We start from the raw sequence: 17,547 nt of genomic DNA on the forward strand, positions 1-17,547 counted from the left end.
CGGGCGAGGCCTGAAGGGCGGTGGGTGCCGGGTGTGTGCCCCGTGAAGGGGTCTCGCGGGGCGGTGTCTTGGGTTTTCCTGTTTGGCTGGTTTCAATATCTGGGTGCGTCGATAATGGTACTGAATAACGGCAACGGCTTTGCGGTTTCCTTTACGTCTACATACACATGCCACAGCGGATACAGTAAGGCCCACCTTTTTGTGATATGGCACAGCCGTCGGATTTCTTGTTTCGGCTCTCCCGTCTCGCCTGGGCTGCAGAGCCCCCGGGGGCCGTCAGCGGGTGGTTGTCACGGCAGGCCGGACCACTGCACCATACCCACTGTGATTGCTATCAAAAGCTACAAGTGAGCCAAGCTTCCAGGCTTGGCTCGCTCCAGTGGTATATATATGGTGACGCCGCCACAGCCGTAACAGTGGTAGCCCTGCGCTGGGGCTGCCTGTGGGTGCCCTTGTGTGACGAACCCCTATCCAGAACCTTTGAAAGGGACATGTCACAGTTAAGCCAACAGGCAAGCCAGACCGTGTGCGGGGCGCAACGCGCACACCCAATCGCTAGTAGAACCAATCAGGACGGGAGTAGCCTTACCCGTTGAATCATTGCCAAGGGTTAATGATCCAGGAGGCCACTAGGTCTATATATACGGAGGAACTAGCTGCTGTAGATAGACAGTTCTGCAGTATGCAATACAAGTCACAATCCTTGGTATTCAGACTATTGTGATTGAGACAACCCATTGTTGTACACTGTTTAGCTGTACCGAACCAGGATTGTTCAGAAGTGCCTTCAACTAGTATCCCTTTCAGAGGTTCTGGATAGGAGTTCGTCACAGGACATTGGTTGAAGGCACTTCTGAATAATCCTAGTTCGGTGCAGCTAAACAGTGCACAACAAGATGTCTCAATGTAAACACAAGATACCGTGAATACAAGTGTGAATTGCATACTGCAGAACTGTCTATCTACACCAGCCAGTTCCTCCGTTTATATAGACCTCGTAGTCTCCTCGATCATTACCTCTTGGCAATGATCCCAGGAGTAAGGCTACTCCCGTTTTGATTGGTTCTACTAGCGATTAGCTGTGCGCGTTGCGCCCCGCACACGGTCTGGCTTGCCTGTTGGCCTAACTGTGACACCTTGCTATAGAAAATAGTAGTAAAGTGACTTGGAATTCGATCGATTTCAATATTCCGTATGTGACTATTGATCGCTCATATTGGTGATAGTTTTTGTGGGGTAAGTCACCTGCTACTATTTATCTCCTTGGTATAGGTGTAATAGCGAATCCCCTTATCTAATCTATCGAGCTAGTCTATAATAAAAAAGGTGCCTTGAGGTAGTAAATACCAGCAACAACGGAAAACGTCATCGTCCTCGATAACTGCAATTATTCTTTTAATAATTAATAGCTCTATGGATCCTGACTGCGAAAGGCTTGCAACTAGTCCCAGTATTTAATCGTTGAACTAACCATCAAACTGCCCTTACAAGTGGGAGCAAGTAGTAATTGACGAATAGAGGCTTATAGGCAGTGCTGACAATAAAAGAGGTTGACCAACCAGAAAAGGCTCAAAGTAATCATACAAAGGAAAGCTGGTGCCAGAGCGCCAGGAAAAAAGAAAGGCTTGCAAAGCACTGTTTGCAAGGCCCATATAAGGAAAAGCTTACCACCCATATAAGGAAAAGCTTACCACCCACAGTTGTAAGCAGTGGTGAAGATCAGGTTGCTAGACCTGTGCCAATAGCAGAGCTGACAGCGGTCAACAGAGCCATCAGTCGGCTTACATCGACTTGGACCAGATTCCCATTACACTAGCTGCTATTATTGATGACGAAATCCTTGAAAGTACTGGGTGTGGGTGAAGGCGGCATCGGCGGAAGTATCGCCTCAGGTCTGGTGTAGCCAGTCTCATGTAAGTGGGTGAACAGCTGATTGCGCGAGGCAAAGGCGGTGCCGCAGGTTGAACGGGCGCAGGGCTGAGGCGAGCGGACCAAACGCTCCCAGCGTGGCTTGCCAGGCGAGGTCTTGGTCTCGGGCGAGGGTGAGGATGAGCGGGCGCGAGGGCCATTGCCTGTGGAAGGCTTGTTGATAGGCTTGGTGCCAGGCAACGTCTTGTTGCCAGAGGGAGGCTTGTTGCCGGGCAAGGCCTTAGTAGGCAGTGTTGACTGTCGCTCAGGGGTGATGGGAGCCGGGGCGGCTGGCAAGGAGAGTGGAACGAAGTCCAAGGCAAAGCCTTCACTGGACCCGCAGCGGGCTTATTGGCGTCAAAGTTGAGGGCATCGCGAAGACTTGTAATAGCTGTAGTAGATAAGGCGATGAAGTTGTTAGTGGGCTCAATTGAAATGGAAGATGCCACCATTGAACAGGATGACGTAATGGTCAAGGTTTGGGGTGCAGGGACCTGAGCGCACAGGTTAACCAAACGCTGCTCCGGACTATCAATGTAATCTTGCAGCTGGAGTTGCTTGTTTTCCAGAGTCTTGACTTGATATTCAAGACCCTTAATTTGGCCTGCTTTTTCGTCCTTTTGCACAGAGTATATACGCAACGAGAGTTCTCTTTCGGGGGTGACGATTTCTTCGTCCTTCTGGTATAACTAGTCTGTAAGGCTGGGTGCCGAAAGTGACGTAAGCTGCTGCTGTAAGGCTTTATCAGAGCAGCCGTATGGTCGTTGAGGCGGCGTTCCAGAAATAATGTGACCATTGGCTGTAGAACCTGGCCTTCTGCTCGTCGTTGTCGTCAACAGTGAGGTTATCGTGAAAGTAGATACCACACTGATTGTAATATTCTTTGGTGTTGACGATGTGGGTGGGTGCGGTGGAAGTCGTCTTGACGGCTAGTTCGCTCGGGGTAGTATGACATTGGTGAGGGGGCACGTACTGGCGACCAGTAGGCCACTGCTCAGGCAAGGTCATCTTGACGGTCGGTTGCTGACATAATGACGGTGCGGTCGCTCGGGGAGGGAGTTGCTGTGAGAGCTGTAGGCTGCTGGGCGGGCAAGACGAAAAGAGGTGTGACCTTATACCTATTGCTAGGGAGGGAGGGTGAGGGTTCTAGTGACGGCGGTGACGTTATAAATAGCCTCGCGTTCGAATCAACGAGCAAAGGCTTGCCCGGCTACCGGTGATCACTGGGCAAGTAGGTGGCTGTTGAGGGAGCAGTTGTCGTGGAAGACTGGGTCGTCGGCTAAGCTCTTGGGAGGGCGGCCGGCGCGGCAGAAATCGTGGGCGGTGAGGCACTGGTCACCTAACGGTTCAACGCGGGGCGGTTGGCTGCCTGGGCTTGAGAGCGGGCAAGGGGTTGATTTTCGTCAATTGTGGTGGAAAGCATTGATTTCGATGGAATTTGGAGAATCGGTGGCCGGCTTACCAGTTAACTGTGAAGCTGGCGGCGCGCTGCAGAATTCCGACACCGGCAGGCGGTAAGCTTGTTTGAGCACCTTGATGGGCAAGCTAAACAAAGCAGTCAAGCTGCGTTGGCAGTGGAATTTGTCGTTGTTTGTCAACTTGGTGGATTTCGTCGTTTGACGTGGATTTGGCTGGCATTGCCAGTGGTGGGTGTGCTGGACTGACTGTAAAGTCGGCCGTGAAGATGTAATCGACACAGGATTTTGATGCTGGTTTCGGCGGAAGCGCGATTTTGCATGGGAAATAAATGGTGGGAAATAGGATCCGATTTTCTGGTGGGTATGATGCTGTCAGACGGCGGTGATGTCGATCAAATTGGTGTGGCTTCGGTTGACGCGGCGGTCCAACTGGGCCTTGCGCTCAGGGCGTTGGTCGTCGGGAGGCGACGCGGCGGTCGGCTTGTTGACTTGGTGGGCTTTTGAAGTTGAAAATCGACCAACCTGCCTGGTTAAAAAGCTAGCCGCGCAGCGACGGAACTAACGCTATTCAGAGGTAATCGATGAATGGTAGCAAGCTACTATTTGACAGTCGGGGGGGCTTGGACAAAGGCAATAGTATAGGTGTATTAGTTGTAAGTGTGGAAGATGATGGTTGAATGCACGTGCCACAGGGACTTTCGCTTGCAAAGCACAGCAGCTGCTAGAGAACAACCCCACTGTCGCGCTAGATAGCAGCACCCCACCCGTGGTCTCTGCGGGGAGCTAACGTGCATGGGTCCTGGGTCCAAATGCCAGGTAGCAGCAGCTTCAACTTTATATTTCGGATACACTGCAAAACAAAACAACTGTCAACTGCCCCGAAACTCCTGCGATCCAGTTACATCATCACCAAATCGTTATCGCGCACGCCAGCTCTCTAGCCACCTACCGGCAAGATGGTACGCCTAGCCACCTCAATCCACACCCCTCAGCCTTGCGCGCCCCTTGCTGACTGTTGATCTCTCTCACAAACAGAACACAACCTTCAATAGCGCCCTCAAACAATCCACCTCCCTCCGAAAAGATCTCTCCTCCCTCTCTTCCCCCGACGCCGACATTACCCCCGCCATCCTCGGCTCCGTCAGCGCCAGCCTCGCGGCCCTCTCCCGAACGATAGACGAGTACAATACACTCGCCAAGCAGGAGCTCAACAAGGCCAAGCAAGAGAAGGCCTTTGAGCGCATCAAGGACTTCAAGCAGGAAATCTCGTCGTACCGTGCCCTGCTCGACCAACTTAATAAGGACAGAGAAGAGCGGGAGTATGTGAACCACAGGGGGGAGCTGCTGGGGAGGAGGCCCTTTGCTGCGCAAACCCCCGAGAACCCATATACTGGCGCTACAGTGTCAGGTGTGCAGACTACTTCGGGGTATGGGCATGCGAGGACGAACAGCACGGTCGAGTCTGGCGGTGGGATGGGGATAGGGAGCGGTGATGTTATGCGGGAGTCGCATGCGCTGAGGGAGCAGGCGTTTTTCCAGCACACGAACTCGGCGTTAGATGATTACATTGCCAGGGGCCAGGCTGTGTTGGGCGATCTGGGGCAGCAGAGGGAGATACTCAAAAACACGCAGCGGAAGCTGTATAGTGTTGGAAATACGCTCGGGATATCGGGGGATACCATTAGGATGGTAGAACGGAGGGCGAAGCAGGATAAGTGGATTTTCTGGGGAGGTGTCATGGGCTTTTTTCTGTTTTGCTGGTTAGTGTTGCATTACCTGCGGTAGTGTCCCGACCAGGGAGAGTGGGAAATAGTCATGAAGTGTAAAGTTTTGGCATGGTTTTACGGCAAACTGGTACCAAGGTATATATGACCGAAGTTTTTGTTTTGTGTGCTCCGCCCCTCTGATCATCACAGCGAAAGCGTCCCACTAGATTTCCCTCAGCGACATAGTAAATAGCACATCCTTAGTTGCTTCTACCTCGATGACTTGGGTCTCGGGCAGGATGTGGTTGCTGGTGCTCATCTGCCCCCCAAATTCCGTCGGCCAATCCGTCACGTCCCATTCCAGGCCCTTGGTCGTGATGTAGCTCGGCTCTTTCATAGGCAGAATGCCTACCCACTTTGCAAACACGTCCTTCTCCCCTGCCGGACCGTCCCTCACCCGGATGACGTGCTTTCTGCCTGCTTTGAGCATGAAGGTCAAAGACTCGCCGCTGAAGAAGTACATCTTGCCTTCGTTATAGTCGGGGTCCCGCTGAAACAGATATAAGTGGTGAAGCTGGGATATGCCGTGGTCGACTCTGCCCCCGAGGCTGCCAACGACGACGATGTCCTTCCCCTTGGGAGAGGGACGATATTTCGCGCGGGTGTGCTCAACTGCTTTGGCAAAATCGGTCGAGTAGTCATCGCGGTAGTGTATCACGTTGGTGCGTCTTGGAGGGGTCTCGTAGTAGGTGCGCGCCACTTGGCTGATGGAATCCAGGTCACCGATGATAACGTCGAGGTCGTCAAAGGAGGGGTCGGAATGAATGCCGGCCGCATCGTGGAGGCAGTTGGCGGCACCGTCGGCGGCTATATGAAAGATGGCTGTAGAGGAGGTTGAGTTAATGTGTGGGGTAATGAATAGGTATGAAGGGGAGGGGGGGGAGCACGGACCATTATTCCATAGTCTCTTGACCATGCCGACATGATTGTGGATGGGCTGGTTGAGGATGAGAAGGGCGTAGTCGGGAGGTGCGTTACTAGGTGGAGGGCGGAAGATATCTGTAGGGTTCCATTCGATGATGGGCGAAGCCTTCTTTTGCTGGGGAATGCATGCAGCCATGGCTGTGATGCTCTGTTTGGCTGGTTAGTGTACCTGCAGGATGATGACCGGGATGCGAGGATACCAGGTGAGTGGCGGGGGGCCCTTTAGGTAAAGGGCTTGATGTAAACTCCAATGCTGCGTGGTGGAATCTCTAAACTGTGCCCAGAATAAAAAGTTGGCCAATGTGGATTGTAGGAGTTGAGAGCCGGGTAGATAAGTTCTGTGAGCTCTTTATATTCGAGTTCATAAATAAGTGTTTCGTACTGAGGTCGCTACAATTTGAGCAAGGCTATAACACGGACAGCTCGGAGCAAACTGTTTAACCAGACTAGTGGAACCCTAACCCTAGGCATGGGAAACTATGACAGGAAGAGCACAATGTCAAAAGGATAGCTTTATGTGGGGGTCGCCTCGTAGGTAATTGAAGAGATGACACTGCTTTACAAATGTTTGCCCCTATGGCTTTTCTTTTGGGGCCAAAAGCTTTCTGTGGTCTCTTTTATAGAACATAGTTTCTATAGGAAACTACATACTTCCAATTCCGCTCAACGCTTTGAGGCACCGAGGATAAAAACTGTCAAATCCACGCCGACGTCAAGTGTGAATTCCATGTCTGCAGGCCTCAGTGGGGATGCTGTAATTAGCCGCCCGGCTGTGGGGATCAAGCAGCCTGACAACCTCACAGCCTCACGCCAAGGTAGGTAGATACCGTAGTACCTTACCAAAATCGACTCAATCCTCTCGCCGCATTTCATCGAGCTGCAGCATATCGTGACATCCAGGCCGCGCACAAGCTTCCGTTCCCGTCCCAGTAGTTGTGGCACTGGCTGTGCCGCCCGCTTCCATGTTATCAGGAGGAATCCCGGTTGGTATATGAACCGCCTTATTGGCTGAATTTCAATGTCGGCATCTTTGATATCTTGAGGACTATGCGTTAAATGTATGTGTTGGTCGACTTTGTTATCTGATATTGAAGTCTATCGTTTCGACCTAGCACGCCCTAGACCCGACTTTTCGGTGACGCTCTCGTCAATTGGACGCCTGACAGGCGCCTTGACAACCGTTCATTCACCATGGTTGGTGAGTTAGGTATATATTCCAGCTATGTCCCACTCGCCCGTCGCAGCCCGGTTCAGCTGAACATCACACCCGACACCTTGTTTCAACTAGAGACCATGATCTTCTATAAACCGTCAATCGTTTTGACCGCAGTGCTCTGCGCCGACCTTGCCGGAGCTCAGGACTATGTCGGCCCAAACTTCGAAAGATGTCGAAAACGAGTCACCAGCATCTTGGAGGGAAAGGAGGAATGGAACGGCATCAACAACGTGACCGTAGAGCAGTACATATACCGTGGTGCCGTTCGGGGGATGAACTCCGAGTATGAGCAAACTTCCAGAGATAAGTTCATCACCATCACCACCGAGGGTTGCAAGGTGCTCTGTGAGAGCCCTGTCGACTTTTATTGGCACTCGGATATCACGACCACCCTCAGCATCATTTCCAACTGGATATTGCCTATCATGGCCTTGCTTTCCGCTCTTCCATACGATTCCTTGCACCGCAGGACGGCCGGGGCACCGTGGTGGCAGACCAGGATCATGGGGACCCTTCGCGCCCTGCTTAACTGGCTCGGGTCTCCCGAGACCGCCCTTACAAACACATTATTCAACATCCATCAGATGCACGAATGTTTAGCTGAAACCAAGTCATCAGGCCAAGGCATTTCGGGCAACAGCAACCTGCGGTCACTCAAGATGGATGCCTATTACGTGCTCAGTTGCATAGGCCAGTTCAACATGCCCGATTTAAGCAGTGACGAGTTTTTGGAGCCCCTCGTCTACGCCTTATTTAGGGGCTTTGTACACTTGAATGCTGGAGAGGCAGCCGCTCATGCCCAATCCACGACGTACCCGCCAGCCGGCACTACACCAGATCAAAGGGAACGGTCGGAGCAAGCGAAGGTGTGGACGAGAGAACTTCTTCAAGAAATGGCGTTTCAACTCAGGATGCTCCGTCGTCGAGGAATCTACCCATCACTTGTCAATGTGTTCCTCTTCTGCGTCGCCTACGCCATGGCCGTCGTCCTGGCTTTTAGCGATGTTGGCGAAAGAACCACAGCTCACGCTTTGGCTCTAGGTATCCTAGTCAGCTGGCTGCCGCTGCTTGTCTTATTTTCCATTCTGGACCGGAATCCCATGTCGGCCGATCGGAGCAGGAAGTTGATGTCTCGATGGCTGTGGAACGCCGACGCAATCCGTCGGTGGGAGAAAGGTTCGGGAATCCCTGCTTCCCAGACTCCGCCGCCAGTCATGCCGGCGGGAGGTCCGCCTGCGTCACCGGACTGGTGGACATGGAACAAAGAAGAGAATTTGCGCGCGTTGCAGTTACCGCCCGGTCAAACGCCTCTATTTGGTCCCTTTCAGCAGCCGGTAAGATTCGACCCCTTCATTGGAGAGTTTGTTGGCCAAGGAAGACAAATGGGCTACCATGGTCTGGCTTTTTCTGTTGTGCACAGTGTCTATGACAGCCACGGAACCGATCGACGGATGAGGTCCATTCAGGAAATCGTGGAACATACGCGTGTCAGGCTCGATGGACCGCGGCCCTGGGCGTGGTGGAGGATGGCAATCATTTCACTGACGATAGTTTGGCTCTTTGCCGGAATGGCATTTATGATCTCATACAACACTCCTACTGTCGGTTTCGCTTGTCGGTCTGGGTCCTACACAGTGTACGGCCTTCTTACCTTCGGTTCCTGGTTGTTGTCATTGCTGCCTTGTTACAAACACCCTGATAATTGGATGAGAGCCGTGGCCCATGCCTTCAATGGACTGGCGCTTCTCACCCTCATACTCATCATCTTCGCCTCCTTCAGCGGTATTTTCAACAACTGCATATGCAAGGGAGGGCTGGCTGGATACTTGGACTTTGAGAGTGCAGAGTTCTACCGGAACCCAAACCATTTCAACGTCTATAAATGGTGGATGGCCGGTGCTATTGTGGGTGCTTTGCCCATAACCTTCAGCTTGCTTAGGGCAGCTTGGTTGTTGATTCAACTGAAGCCTCTGTGGCAGGCTTCGGAGCAACACAACCCACATGTGCGCAACCCCGGAGTTGATATGATCTGGTTAATTTAGGCAATTTCTTATTATTTTATTTACGACCTGGCTACCCAGAAATACCAACCATCTTGTTCATCTGCATCATGTTTGTTTGTATTGTTCTTTTGAGCCCCTGAAAGAGCGTCAGCATTCCATTGGTTACCTCCCTACCTTATTTACGGGGAGAGTCTTGGCACCACACCTTGCTGCCTAAAACACACAGCTAAGATCTTATTGACATAATAACCCCAGCCATGCTCTCTTTATAAACACGCATTCTTTTTACTGTATTCACTCCCTCAATCACCACGAATCCGTTTGGTCTCATAAAAATGGCCCCGTGCAAACATGCAAACCTGTTGCTCGATGTATCGCCAAACGCGACCCAGGCTGGATTCGCGCGCCCACCGGCCGTCAAGAGAAGAGCAGCAGCATCCCTTGCCAGCCGCATAGAACCAGACACGGCTGATGAAGAAGAAGCCCAAAATCTCGCTGGCACCTTTCCAGGTCCCTTGGTCCTCCCAGATGACCTGCTGTCCGTCTACCCCAAAGACCCCGACTCTGGGCAGACAGTCAAGGTCTGGCAAAGGTCCAAACACCGCAACCGCCTCAACGCCGGCACCCCCAACACCATCCATGTTGCTGCACCACCCTCCTACTCCCCCAAGATGAAGCACATGAGGGAGTGGATCGTCCCCCTCACCGCCACCGAGGGGGAAGAAGACGTCAGCCCCCCGAAACCAAAAGACCTAACCGATTACCTCTCCGCCTACTACCACCCTCTCCCCGTGACCCGAACCCCCAATCTCACCTGGGTCCCTTGGGAAGATGATGATCGCCCACCAAACGCTACAAAGGACGAAAATAGGTACATCGGCCTCAAGCAAGGTCAGAACATCACCCGGATCCGCACCCGCCCCTGCCCCGATGGCGCCTACGAGCGGCAGCTGAACCTGGGCGACATTTTGGACGGGCTGTTGCACATGGTCAAAGAGATCCACCCCCGGTACGCGCTTGTGATGATGCTTCATCACGATCTGTACGAGGACGAGACGGACGATTTCTGCTGCGGGAGGGCGTACGGCGGGAGCAGGGTGTCGGTTGTGACGTCGAGTAGGTATCATCCTGGGCTGGACTGGTACCAGGAGATTGAACGGGCGCACATGTGGCCTGCGAGTCACTGTGGGAATTTTGTGAGGAGGAAGTGTGGGATACGGTCTGGAGCGGGGGTGAAGAGGAGGAAGGTGATGATGGTTGAGGGGGACGGTGCTGGGGAGGGCAAGGGGGGGGGGACGGCCATGAGGGCGGCCGTGGATGCGTATGTTGCTGCGCCGGCGCCCGAGAAGGACTTGGCGGGGTTGTGGTTTGGGAGGACGGCGCTGACGGCTTCGCACGAGCTGGGGCATTGTTTTTGTTTGGGGCATTGCAATTACTATGCTTGCGCCATGCAGGGGACAGCGGGGATCGTGGAGGATGTGAGGCAGCCGCCGTATTTGTGTCCGGTTTGTTTGGAGAAGGTGATTTCGGGGTTCTTGGAGGTGAAGGAGTATGCAAACATTGGGAGGGAGAGGTTGATACTACAGAGGTATAAGAAGCTGCATGAGTTTTGCACCAGTAAGACAAGGGCGGGGGTCAAGATGTTTGCGGGTTATGGAGCCTGGTTGGGTAAGAGGATCGAGGCACTCAAAGCCGAGGAGGAGGGGGGCGAGGGGCAGCTGTAGCCATTGATCTAACAAATGATAGCGAGTAATAACTAGACCAAAAGCCTTCTCTGCTGGTTTATAATGAAGGGAAGCGTGGGAAGCAACATGTACCGGGCATCAAGGGGTGAGGGCAATGAGCTTCCCAAACTGGGTGTTCTTCGAAGCAACCGCCCATGCCTCGTCAATCTCATCCAACTTGAACCTGCCAACAACCTCAACGCCAGTCTCCGGTCCAAGCCTCAGCACGCCAGACTCGGCCATCTTGACAATCTGTTGGGCGTCAGCCCTGTCATACATGTATTGCCCCTTGACCGTCAAGCTCTTCCATACAATCATGGAATACGTTACCGAGAGACCCTCTGGGAGCACGCCCATAAGCGAGGCCCTCCCATAGTTCCTTAAGGCCTTGAAGCAGCTACCCACATGGGTGCTTCCTGTTGCAGCAGCCGGACTGATATCAAGGTATGCATCCACCGGCCCCCAGCTTGTCAGCTTCTGCACATCCCCGTCTTCATCCCCAGACATGGGGACAATCTGGATCTTCCCCCTGGGATACAACCCCTGAATCTGTTTCAGAATCTCCATATTTCTCCCCATTACAATGACCTGCCCGGCCCCCATCGCGACAGCAACCTCTACCGCAGCACCGCCAAACTGGCCCGTAGCCGGCGCAACAATCACCCTCTCCCCCGCCCGCAGCCCGATACCCTTCCACCCCCCCAGCACAACAAGCTGCACAGGCAACTGCAACAGATTCTCGACACTGTACCCCAACCCACCATCCCCCTTTGGCTTACAAAGCCTCTCCTCATCCAACGGCTCGACGTTCTCCAACGGGGCAAGGATATACTCGGCATAAGAGCCATTCTTCCAGTTCTTCTCGATCCACTCCCTGCTGGCGGGCACTCCGCCGTCAAAAGTGCCCCAAACAGCTTGGATCTCGTCCGGGTTGTCCCTCGCCCGGAGAAAGGACTGGATCATGACGAGCTTGCCGACGGGGAGGGAGGTGGTGTCCGGGCCGGGCTGGACTACGCGGCCGATGGCGTACCCCCCGCCGAGGATCATGTCGGGGGCAAGGGTGAAACCTACTTTTCCAGAGTAGATGTCGTAGACCTTTTGGGAAACCTGGGCGGCGAGGACGCGGATTAGGACGGAGCCGGGGACCACGGTGGGGACGGGGACGGTGCGGAGGGTGATTTGAGGATCGGGGGAGATGGTGGGGAGGTGGAGGGCGCGCATGTGGGTTGGGAGGGACATTTTGGTGTTGTGGTTTTGTTTGTACGTATGAGTGACAAAGTCTTGTCTGATGTGTCCAGACTCTTGTTTGTTGGTGAGAGATACCTGCCGTACCTTGCTCGCAACAACAGTTTTGAGGACCTTCCTTTTATACCCCATCATCCTGCCAAGGTGCTGCCATGTTGTTGTCGTTTTGCCGGCGCGATGGCTTTCCTTCTGCCGTATTGTGGTTCACCAGTCCCATCCTTCTGTCGTCCATAATCCATAATACCTTACTTTACTTCCGGGGGCTACGACCTACTTGGCTGCCAATGACATGTGGTTGGCCAAACGGGCGACAAGGCACATCACGGGGTTAGTGTACTTTTGGAATACGCATTGCGGTTAGCGTGGTTTTTTCCGGGCCAATGATTGTGGACCGTTGGGAATAGCGGGACTGGACCGATTTCAAATGGGAACAGTCTGGACTTCTGACCTGAAGGCCGTCTTTCATATTTTGCTCATCTCTCAACATCAACAAACTTGTGTTGGGGTTTGAATACGATTAGAGGATGATCTTCCCGTCTGTCGCCGAGTATTCCAAAACCTTTTGGGCAAACAACAACAAGGAACTCTCCCTCCGGCGTTACCGGCCCCACCTCTCGGGCCAGGATCCGCTAATCTCCACCTTTCGACCACCCTCCGACCATGTCGAGCAGCAACATGGCGTCTGTAAAGAGCAGCGGCATCGTAAAAGCAAAGTCTGGATCGAAAGCAGACACCAGCTTCCGTAAACGTAAAAGCCATACCAAATCCCGTAGCGGGTGCGTCAACTGCAAACTCCGCCACATCAAGGTATGGTTTTCTTTGCTGTTATCACCCCATTTTCGTTGGTCCTAACCGGAGCAGTGTGACGAATCAAAGCCGATATGCAACAACTGCACCAGCTTCCGTGTATCGTGCACATATGACCGCACCCTCAAGTCATCCGAGGCACTCGCTCTTCAGCCATGGTCAGAGCAGGTGTTTCCGTTGGTCAACGCCAGAGAGACTCATCTAACATATGCATCTCTCGCCAGCTTGTCGCTGAACCGTCAGGTGTTGACCATGCTCAACGACCACATTCGGGAATCCGATGCGCAGGCTGTGAAGAATGGCTTTCTGTTCAAGGATCAGCATTTGAGATATCTGAATCAGTTCCATGAGAAGACCATCTTGTCGCTCAAGATGAACCACAGACTGGATCTGTACCGCAGGGAGAGTGTCAGATTGGCCATTCGGGTATTCTTACTCCCTTAACATGTCACAATGCCTTCAGTGCTAACCAACCAGGAACCCTTCCTCCTCCACCTCGTCCTCGCCGTAACCCTCATGCACGAACGCCTCGCCGCCTCCCCCCTCACCACCGAGCCCCCTTCCATCCAAGAGCTCTACCACCACGCCACCGGCTCCTCCCAGCTCAACCAGCTTCTATCCAGCCACCCCTCCCAACTCAGCCGCGTGCAAAAAGACGCCATGTTCATGGGCACCATCCTCCTCGCCTGCACCTCCTTCGCCCAGCTCGACGCCTCCCTCCCCCTAGCCTCCCACTGGCCCTTCGTCTCCTCCCCTCACGACCTCGACTGGCTCAAGATCTGCTCGGGAAAGCGCGTCGTCCAAAAGCTAGCCGATACTCACGCTGCTGATTCCGCGCTGAGGGATATCTCCTACGAGTTTGTCCTTTCCGGTCCCGCCGCGAGGGTAGAACTCCTTCCCGAGGAAGACGCGATTGCCCGGCTGCCGGAGCCGTTGAGGAGGCTGTTGAGGTTGGATCACGCGGGTGCGTCGGCCAAGACGAACGCGTATTATGACGCTGGGGTGGTGGTGGGGAGGGTTCTGCCGTTGGAGATAAGCGAGGATAACCTGCTTGTGTCTTTGGTGCTGGTAAGTTTTCTGCCGGTCAGGTTCAGGGAGATGCTGGAGGAAAAGGACGCAAAGGCGCTGCTGTTGTTTGCGTGGTATCATGCCAAGATTGGGCAGTTTGGGAGGTGGTGGGTTTGGAGGAGGGCGGTGACTGAGGGGAGGGCTATTTTGGCTTATTTGGAGAGGTACTATGGGGGAACGGTGGGTGGGGATGAGGAGCTGTTGGGGTATCCGAAGAAGTGGTGTGGGATGGAGGTGATGGTGAATGAGGGGATGACTTGATTGGTTGTGCAGTATTTTTGTGCTGTTGGGGAAGAAGGAGGACAGGTTCATGCTAGAGCTGTATGTAGGTATGCTTCAAGAAGCGCTCTGAAGCACCGCCTTGCCGAACCTATTATCTAGTGATAACACGATGCATAGGTACCTACCTGTCTTATCTCGGTAGGTAGGTATATGTGGTTACACTACTACTGTTGAAATATGTAAAGATGAGCCAAATTGGGAGTGGTGGATGAATAAGGTGCCTGGTAGGTAGGTAGGTAGGTACCAGGTAATCTGAAAGCCAAGAGATCATGTTCCCCCATGCCAAAGCTTTGGCAGAGATTATCAACAACTTCAAACAACACCCGATTCCCTGCTGCTTCGAGCTCCCAACATGATGACAGCTTGCCTCAGGGTTAATGTCCGTCATCTTCCCTGGGCGCTGGAGATGTCGACAAAGAAATCCCCCAACCCTTCAAACCGCCAAGACGGGACCCAAGTGTCGCAAAGAGTTGGAAGGTGTGAACCTGGGGGGTGTGGCAGTGCCCATCTTGGCAAAATGAGACACTGCCCTCAAAGCATCTTGGCATTCGGTCTTCAAAAGTCACGACCACCCCGCAATCAGACACCTATCTGGATGTTGAGACGCAGCTACAACATCAACAACATTGTTTTTCGCTCTGAACAGATCAGATCAATCCCGGCCCAACTCACTCAAGATGTCATTCGCACCCCCACCATACCTCCCGCCCCCACCAAAAGACAACCCTCCCACCATCTCCCACGGTGCCCTCCCAACCGAAGAACCTCCAGCCTACTCCCAGCTAGAATCAACAACCTTCGACCCGAACGACCCCATGCCCCCAGCCACCTTTTCCGTCCACGGCCGCTTCATCTACGCCTCCCCCTCCCCCTCCACACCCCCGAGCTCAGACCCCTCCTACCAAACCGATTACCCCATCCTGACACCCACACACGGTTCTCGAACAGTCAACTTTCAGCGCGTGCAGTACAGGTACCGAGCCTCCAACGCCACCGGCAGGCCCGTCATCTCCCACCGCGGCAAAGACCTCTACACCCTGTCCCACCACCTGCCCATCCTGGGGATGCCCTTCCAGGCTATGGCCGTTCCCAAGAGTCGAAAGACGCTTGGGGAGGTGCATATTGCCAAGTCGCCTGCTTTTCACACAGGGTACCGCGCGAATAGGGTATTGCCTGATCATGAGGTTGCCAGGTTGGAGAGGAAGGGGGAGAAGGTGCCGAAGGAGTATCACTTTCAGATCAAGGAGGGGGGGGCTGAGAGATGGGTGTGGAAAGATTCGAATGGAAGGGCGGTGGCCTTTCAGTGGAGGGGGCAAAGAAGTGAGTTTGGCGGTGGTGATGGTCAGCCGGGGAGTAGTCGGGATCCGGATGGGGGGGTTGGTGATGGGGGGGGATGGGGGGTGCCCAGGCTCCAGGTTCTGGTGGAGTTAGACAGGAGGACGCTGGATAGTTTGGTGGCGGTGTGGTGTCTGTGGGCGATGCATTTGCATCATGAGGCTACGGCACCCAAGAAGACCTGGGAAGATCGTATGTCCTCCTATAAGTTGATCACGCTGCTCGAGAGGTGGCCGAGGTGTTTATTCCACTTTTATGGCGTGTGCTAACTATAAGTTGGCAGGATTGACCTTGATGGCGAGGAAGAGACCGGAGGGTACGCCACAGGGGGGCTTTTATACTATGAAGTTTTAATGGTTGGATGCATAGAAGCACAGGGGTTGGGTGGAGAAGGATGGTCGTGGTTGGAAACAAATGATACCCTGGACGATGGATCAAATTGAATGAAGAACCGATGTTGTTCTCTCACATAATGATAGACTCAAGAAGCAGTGTGTCTACTTTGAATCTGCGCCCATGTCGCATAAAAAGCCACTGGCTGCTCTCCCGTTTTCCTCGACAACATCGTAGTTCCAAATCCTCTCAAACTTGGCAGATATCTCTTCCCCAAACTTGACCTTGTCGTTGCCGACTCTTTGATCCTGCCACTGAAAAAGATCCACGGCCTCTCGAGTCGCCTGGACAACCCACTGGGTCCTCTCAAAGCGGGCATCGTTGTATCCTTTCAGTGCAGCCTCCACAATTGCACGCTCGTCTTTGACTGAAGTAGACCCCGCCTCCAGCTTGTCGTTGAGATGGCTCAATAATGTGGCCAAGAAGTATGCATCTTCTATCCCAAGCCCTCCCCCAGCACCAAGATGAGGGCCAGTGGCATGCGCCGCATCACCAGCAAGGCACACCCTTCCTCTGATATAAGTGGACGCTGGGTTCTCAGCCATATCGAAGATTGCCCACTTTTCCATCTCATCCGGGAAGAGCTGAGCAATGTTTCTGGCCGTCTCATTCCATCCCTGAAGTGCATCAATCACCTCCTTTCTGGACCCCTGACAGGTATGTCTTCCTTGCGCCACCAAACCCTCTGGCCAATCCCTGTTCTTATCCGAGATGACAACCAGTACGTTTAAAACGGAGCTGTTTCCCACGGGATATGTGATGATGTGAGAGTCTGGCCCATTGTACATGAACCTCGTCGAGCACTTGTACTTCCCAATCGCTTGGACAGCCTGGTCCATCGGGACCAACGACCGGTAGCAAAACCTTTGCGAGTATCCCGGGTATGCCGCCTTCACTAGATTCTTCCCCGTCGATCCCAGCACGTAGTGCCTCACTTGAGATCTGATTCCATCACAACCCACCACCACAGTGGCATTGACCTTACTCCCGTCTTTAAAACTGACCAGCACCCCATTGTCCGTTTCCCGAATTCCCTCGAGCTCCTTTCCAAACTCGACCGATCCAGAGGGCAGCAGTGATGCCCACGCGTCCAAAATGTCACTCCTCTTGCACCCTTGAAACCCATCCTTGCCCACGAACTTCTTGTACATCAACTCCCCCTCCTCAGAATGCCCGTTGACCCACTGGAAGTAGTCTTCTCCGTTGGGGTTTGCCACCCTCTTGAAAGCTTTCAGAACATCTTTGGACAGGTACCCCATCGCCTTTTCAGCATTGGGACTGAAGCCGAGGCCTGCGCCAATGTCCCGAAACCCAGGAGCGCGCTCGTAAATGGTGAAGGGGACTTTGCGTTCGCGGAGGCCGAGGCCGAGGGTGATGCCGGTTATACCAGCCCCGATGATGGCGACGCGGACGTCCTTGGTAGTGGCGCTGGGCATGTTTGGTTGTTACTGACGGTGT

The 17,547-nt window shown here is 53.6% G+C and overlaps 10 protein-coding genes across 10 annotated transcripts; 6 read left to right on the forward strand and 4 right to left on the reverse strand.

Moving 5' to 3' along the window:
* Window positions 1-1,807: 1,807 nt before the first annotated feature.
* On the reverse strand, window positions 1,808-2,916 carry QC762_300005 (uncharacterized protein; the record flags this gene model as incomplete). Its single annotated transcript, XM_062888313.1, has 3 exons — window positions 1,808-1,812; window positions 1,851-2,239; window positions 2,717-2,916. 3 exons carry the CDS (start codon window positions 2,914-2,916, stop codon window positions 1,808-1,810), a joined length of 594 nt encoding a protein of 197 aa, XP_062744140.1.
* A 1,180-nt stretch (window positions 2,917-4,096) lies between these two features.
* Window positions 4,097-5,218, forward strand: BOS1 (Protein transport protein bos1). The gene is made up of 2 exons (XM_062888314.1): window positions 4,097-4,285; window positions 4,359-5,218. The coding sequence occupies exons 1-2, from the start codon at window positions 4,283-4,285 to the stop codon at window positions 5,109-5,111; spliced, it is 756 nt and encodes a 251-aa protein (XP_062744141.1). The 5' UTR covers window positions 4,097-4,282; the 3' UTR covers window positions 5,112-5,218.
* THI80 (thiamine pyrophosphokinase) lies at window positions 5,200-6,446 on the reverse strand. The gene is made up of 2 exons (XM_062888315.1): window positions 5,984-6,446; window positions 5,200-5,914 (listed from the first exon to the last, which is right to left on the reverse strand). The coding sequence occupies exons 1-2, from the start codon at window positions 6,150-6,152 to the stop codon at window positions 5,256-5,258; spliced, it is 828 nt and encodes a 275-aa protein (XP_062744142.1). The 5' UTR covers window positions 6,153-6,446; the 3' UTR covers window positions 5,200-5,255.
* Window positions 6,447-6,978: 532 nt separating this feature from the next.
* On the forward strand, window positions 6,979-9,274 carry QC762_300030 (uncharacterized protein; the record flags this gene model as incomplete). Its single annotated transcript, XM_062888316.1, has 2 exons — window positions 6,979-7,003; window positions 7,305-9,274. 2 exons carry the CDS (start codon window positions 6,979-6,981, stop codon window positions 9,272-9,274), a joined length of 1,995 nt encoding a protein of 664 aa, XP_062744143.1.
* Window positions 9,275-9,570: 296 nt separating this feature from the next.
* QC762_300040 (uncharacterized protein) lies at window positions 9,571-10,959 on the forward strand (the record flags this gene model as incomplete). Its single annotated transcript, XM_062888317.1, has 1 exon — window positions 9,571-10,959. The coding sequence occupies one exon, from the start codon at window positions 9,571-9,573 to the stop codon at window positions 10,957-10,959; it is 1,389 nt and encodes a 462-aa protein (XP_062744144.1).
* A 99-nt stretch (window positions 10,960-11,058) lies between these two features.
* On the reverse strand, window positions 11,059-12,339 carry QC762_0047230 (uncharacterized protein; the record flags this gene model as incomplete). The annotated part of the gene is made up of 1 exon (XM_062883435.1): window positions 11,059-12,339. The coding sequence occupies one exon, from the start codon at window positions 12,337-12,339 to the stop codon at window positions 11,059-11,061; it is 1,281 nt and encodes a 426-aa protein (XP_062744145.1).
* Window positions 11,365-12,397, forward strand: QC762_0047240 (uncharacterized protein; the record flags this gene model as incomplete). Its single annotated transcript, XM_062883436.1, has 2 exons — window positions 11,365-11,403; window positions 11,518-12,397. The coding sequence occupies 2 exons, from the start codon at window positions 11,365-11,367 to the stop codon at window positions 12,088-12,090; spliced, it is 612 nt and encodes a 203-aa protein (XP_062744146.1). The 3' UTR covers window positions 12,091-12,397.
* A 220-nt stretch (window positions 12,398-12,617) lies between these two features.
* Window positions 12,618-14,340, forward strand: QC762_300060 (uncharacterized protein; the record flags this gene model as incomplete). The annotated part of the gene is made up of 3 exons (XM_062888318.1): window positions 12,618-13,011; window positions 13,066-13,437; window positions 13,489-14,340. The coding sequence occupies exons 1-3, from the start codon at window positions 12,865-12,867 to the stop codon at window positions 14,338-14,340; spliced, it is 1,371 nt and encodes a 456-aa protein (XP_062744147.1). The 5' UTR covers window positions 12,618-12,864.
* A 698-nt stretch (window positions 14,341-15,038) lies between these two features.
* On the forward strand, window positions 15,039-16,589 carry QC762_300070 (uncharacterized protein; the record flags this gene model as incomplete). The annotated part of the gene is made up of 2 exons (XM_062888319.1): window positions 15,039-15,888; window positions 15,980-16,589. 2 exons carry the CDS (start codon window positions 15,039-15,041, stop codon window positions 16,048-16,050), a joined length of 921 nt encoding a protein of 306 aa, XP_062744148.1. The 3' UTR covers window positions 16,051-16,589.
* Window positions 16,194-17,525, reverse strand: QC762_300080 (uncharacterized protein; the record flags this gene model as incomplete). Its single annotated transcript, XM_062888320.1, has 1 exon — window positions 16,194-17,525. The coding sequence occupies one exon, from the start codon at window positions 17,523-17,525 to the stop codon at window positions 16,194-16,196; it is 1,332 nt and encodes a 443-aa protein (XP_062744149.1).
* Window positions 17,526-17,547: the final 22 nt, after the last annotated feature.

Source organism: Podospora pseudocomata, chromosome 3, assembly GCF_035222375.1.
Source record: "Podospora pseudocomata strain CBS 415.72m chromosome 3, whole genome shotgun sequence".
NCBI classification, from domain to species: Eukaryota; Fungi; Ascomycota; class Sordariomycetes; order Sordariales; family Podosporaceae; genus Podospora; species Podospora pseudocomata.

Coding starts and splice junctions, on each gene's coding strand:
- THI80 (XM_062888315.1), bottom strand. CDS start 6,152: ATGGCTGCATGCATTCCCCAGCAAAAGAAGGCTTCGCCCATCATCGAA. Junction 5,915..5,983: donor CAAGAGACTATGGAATAATG/GTCCGTGCTCCC, acceptor CCTCCTCTACAG/CCATCTTTCATATAGCCGCC.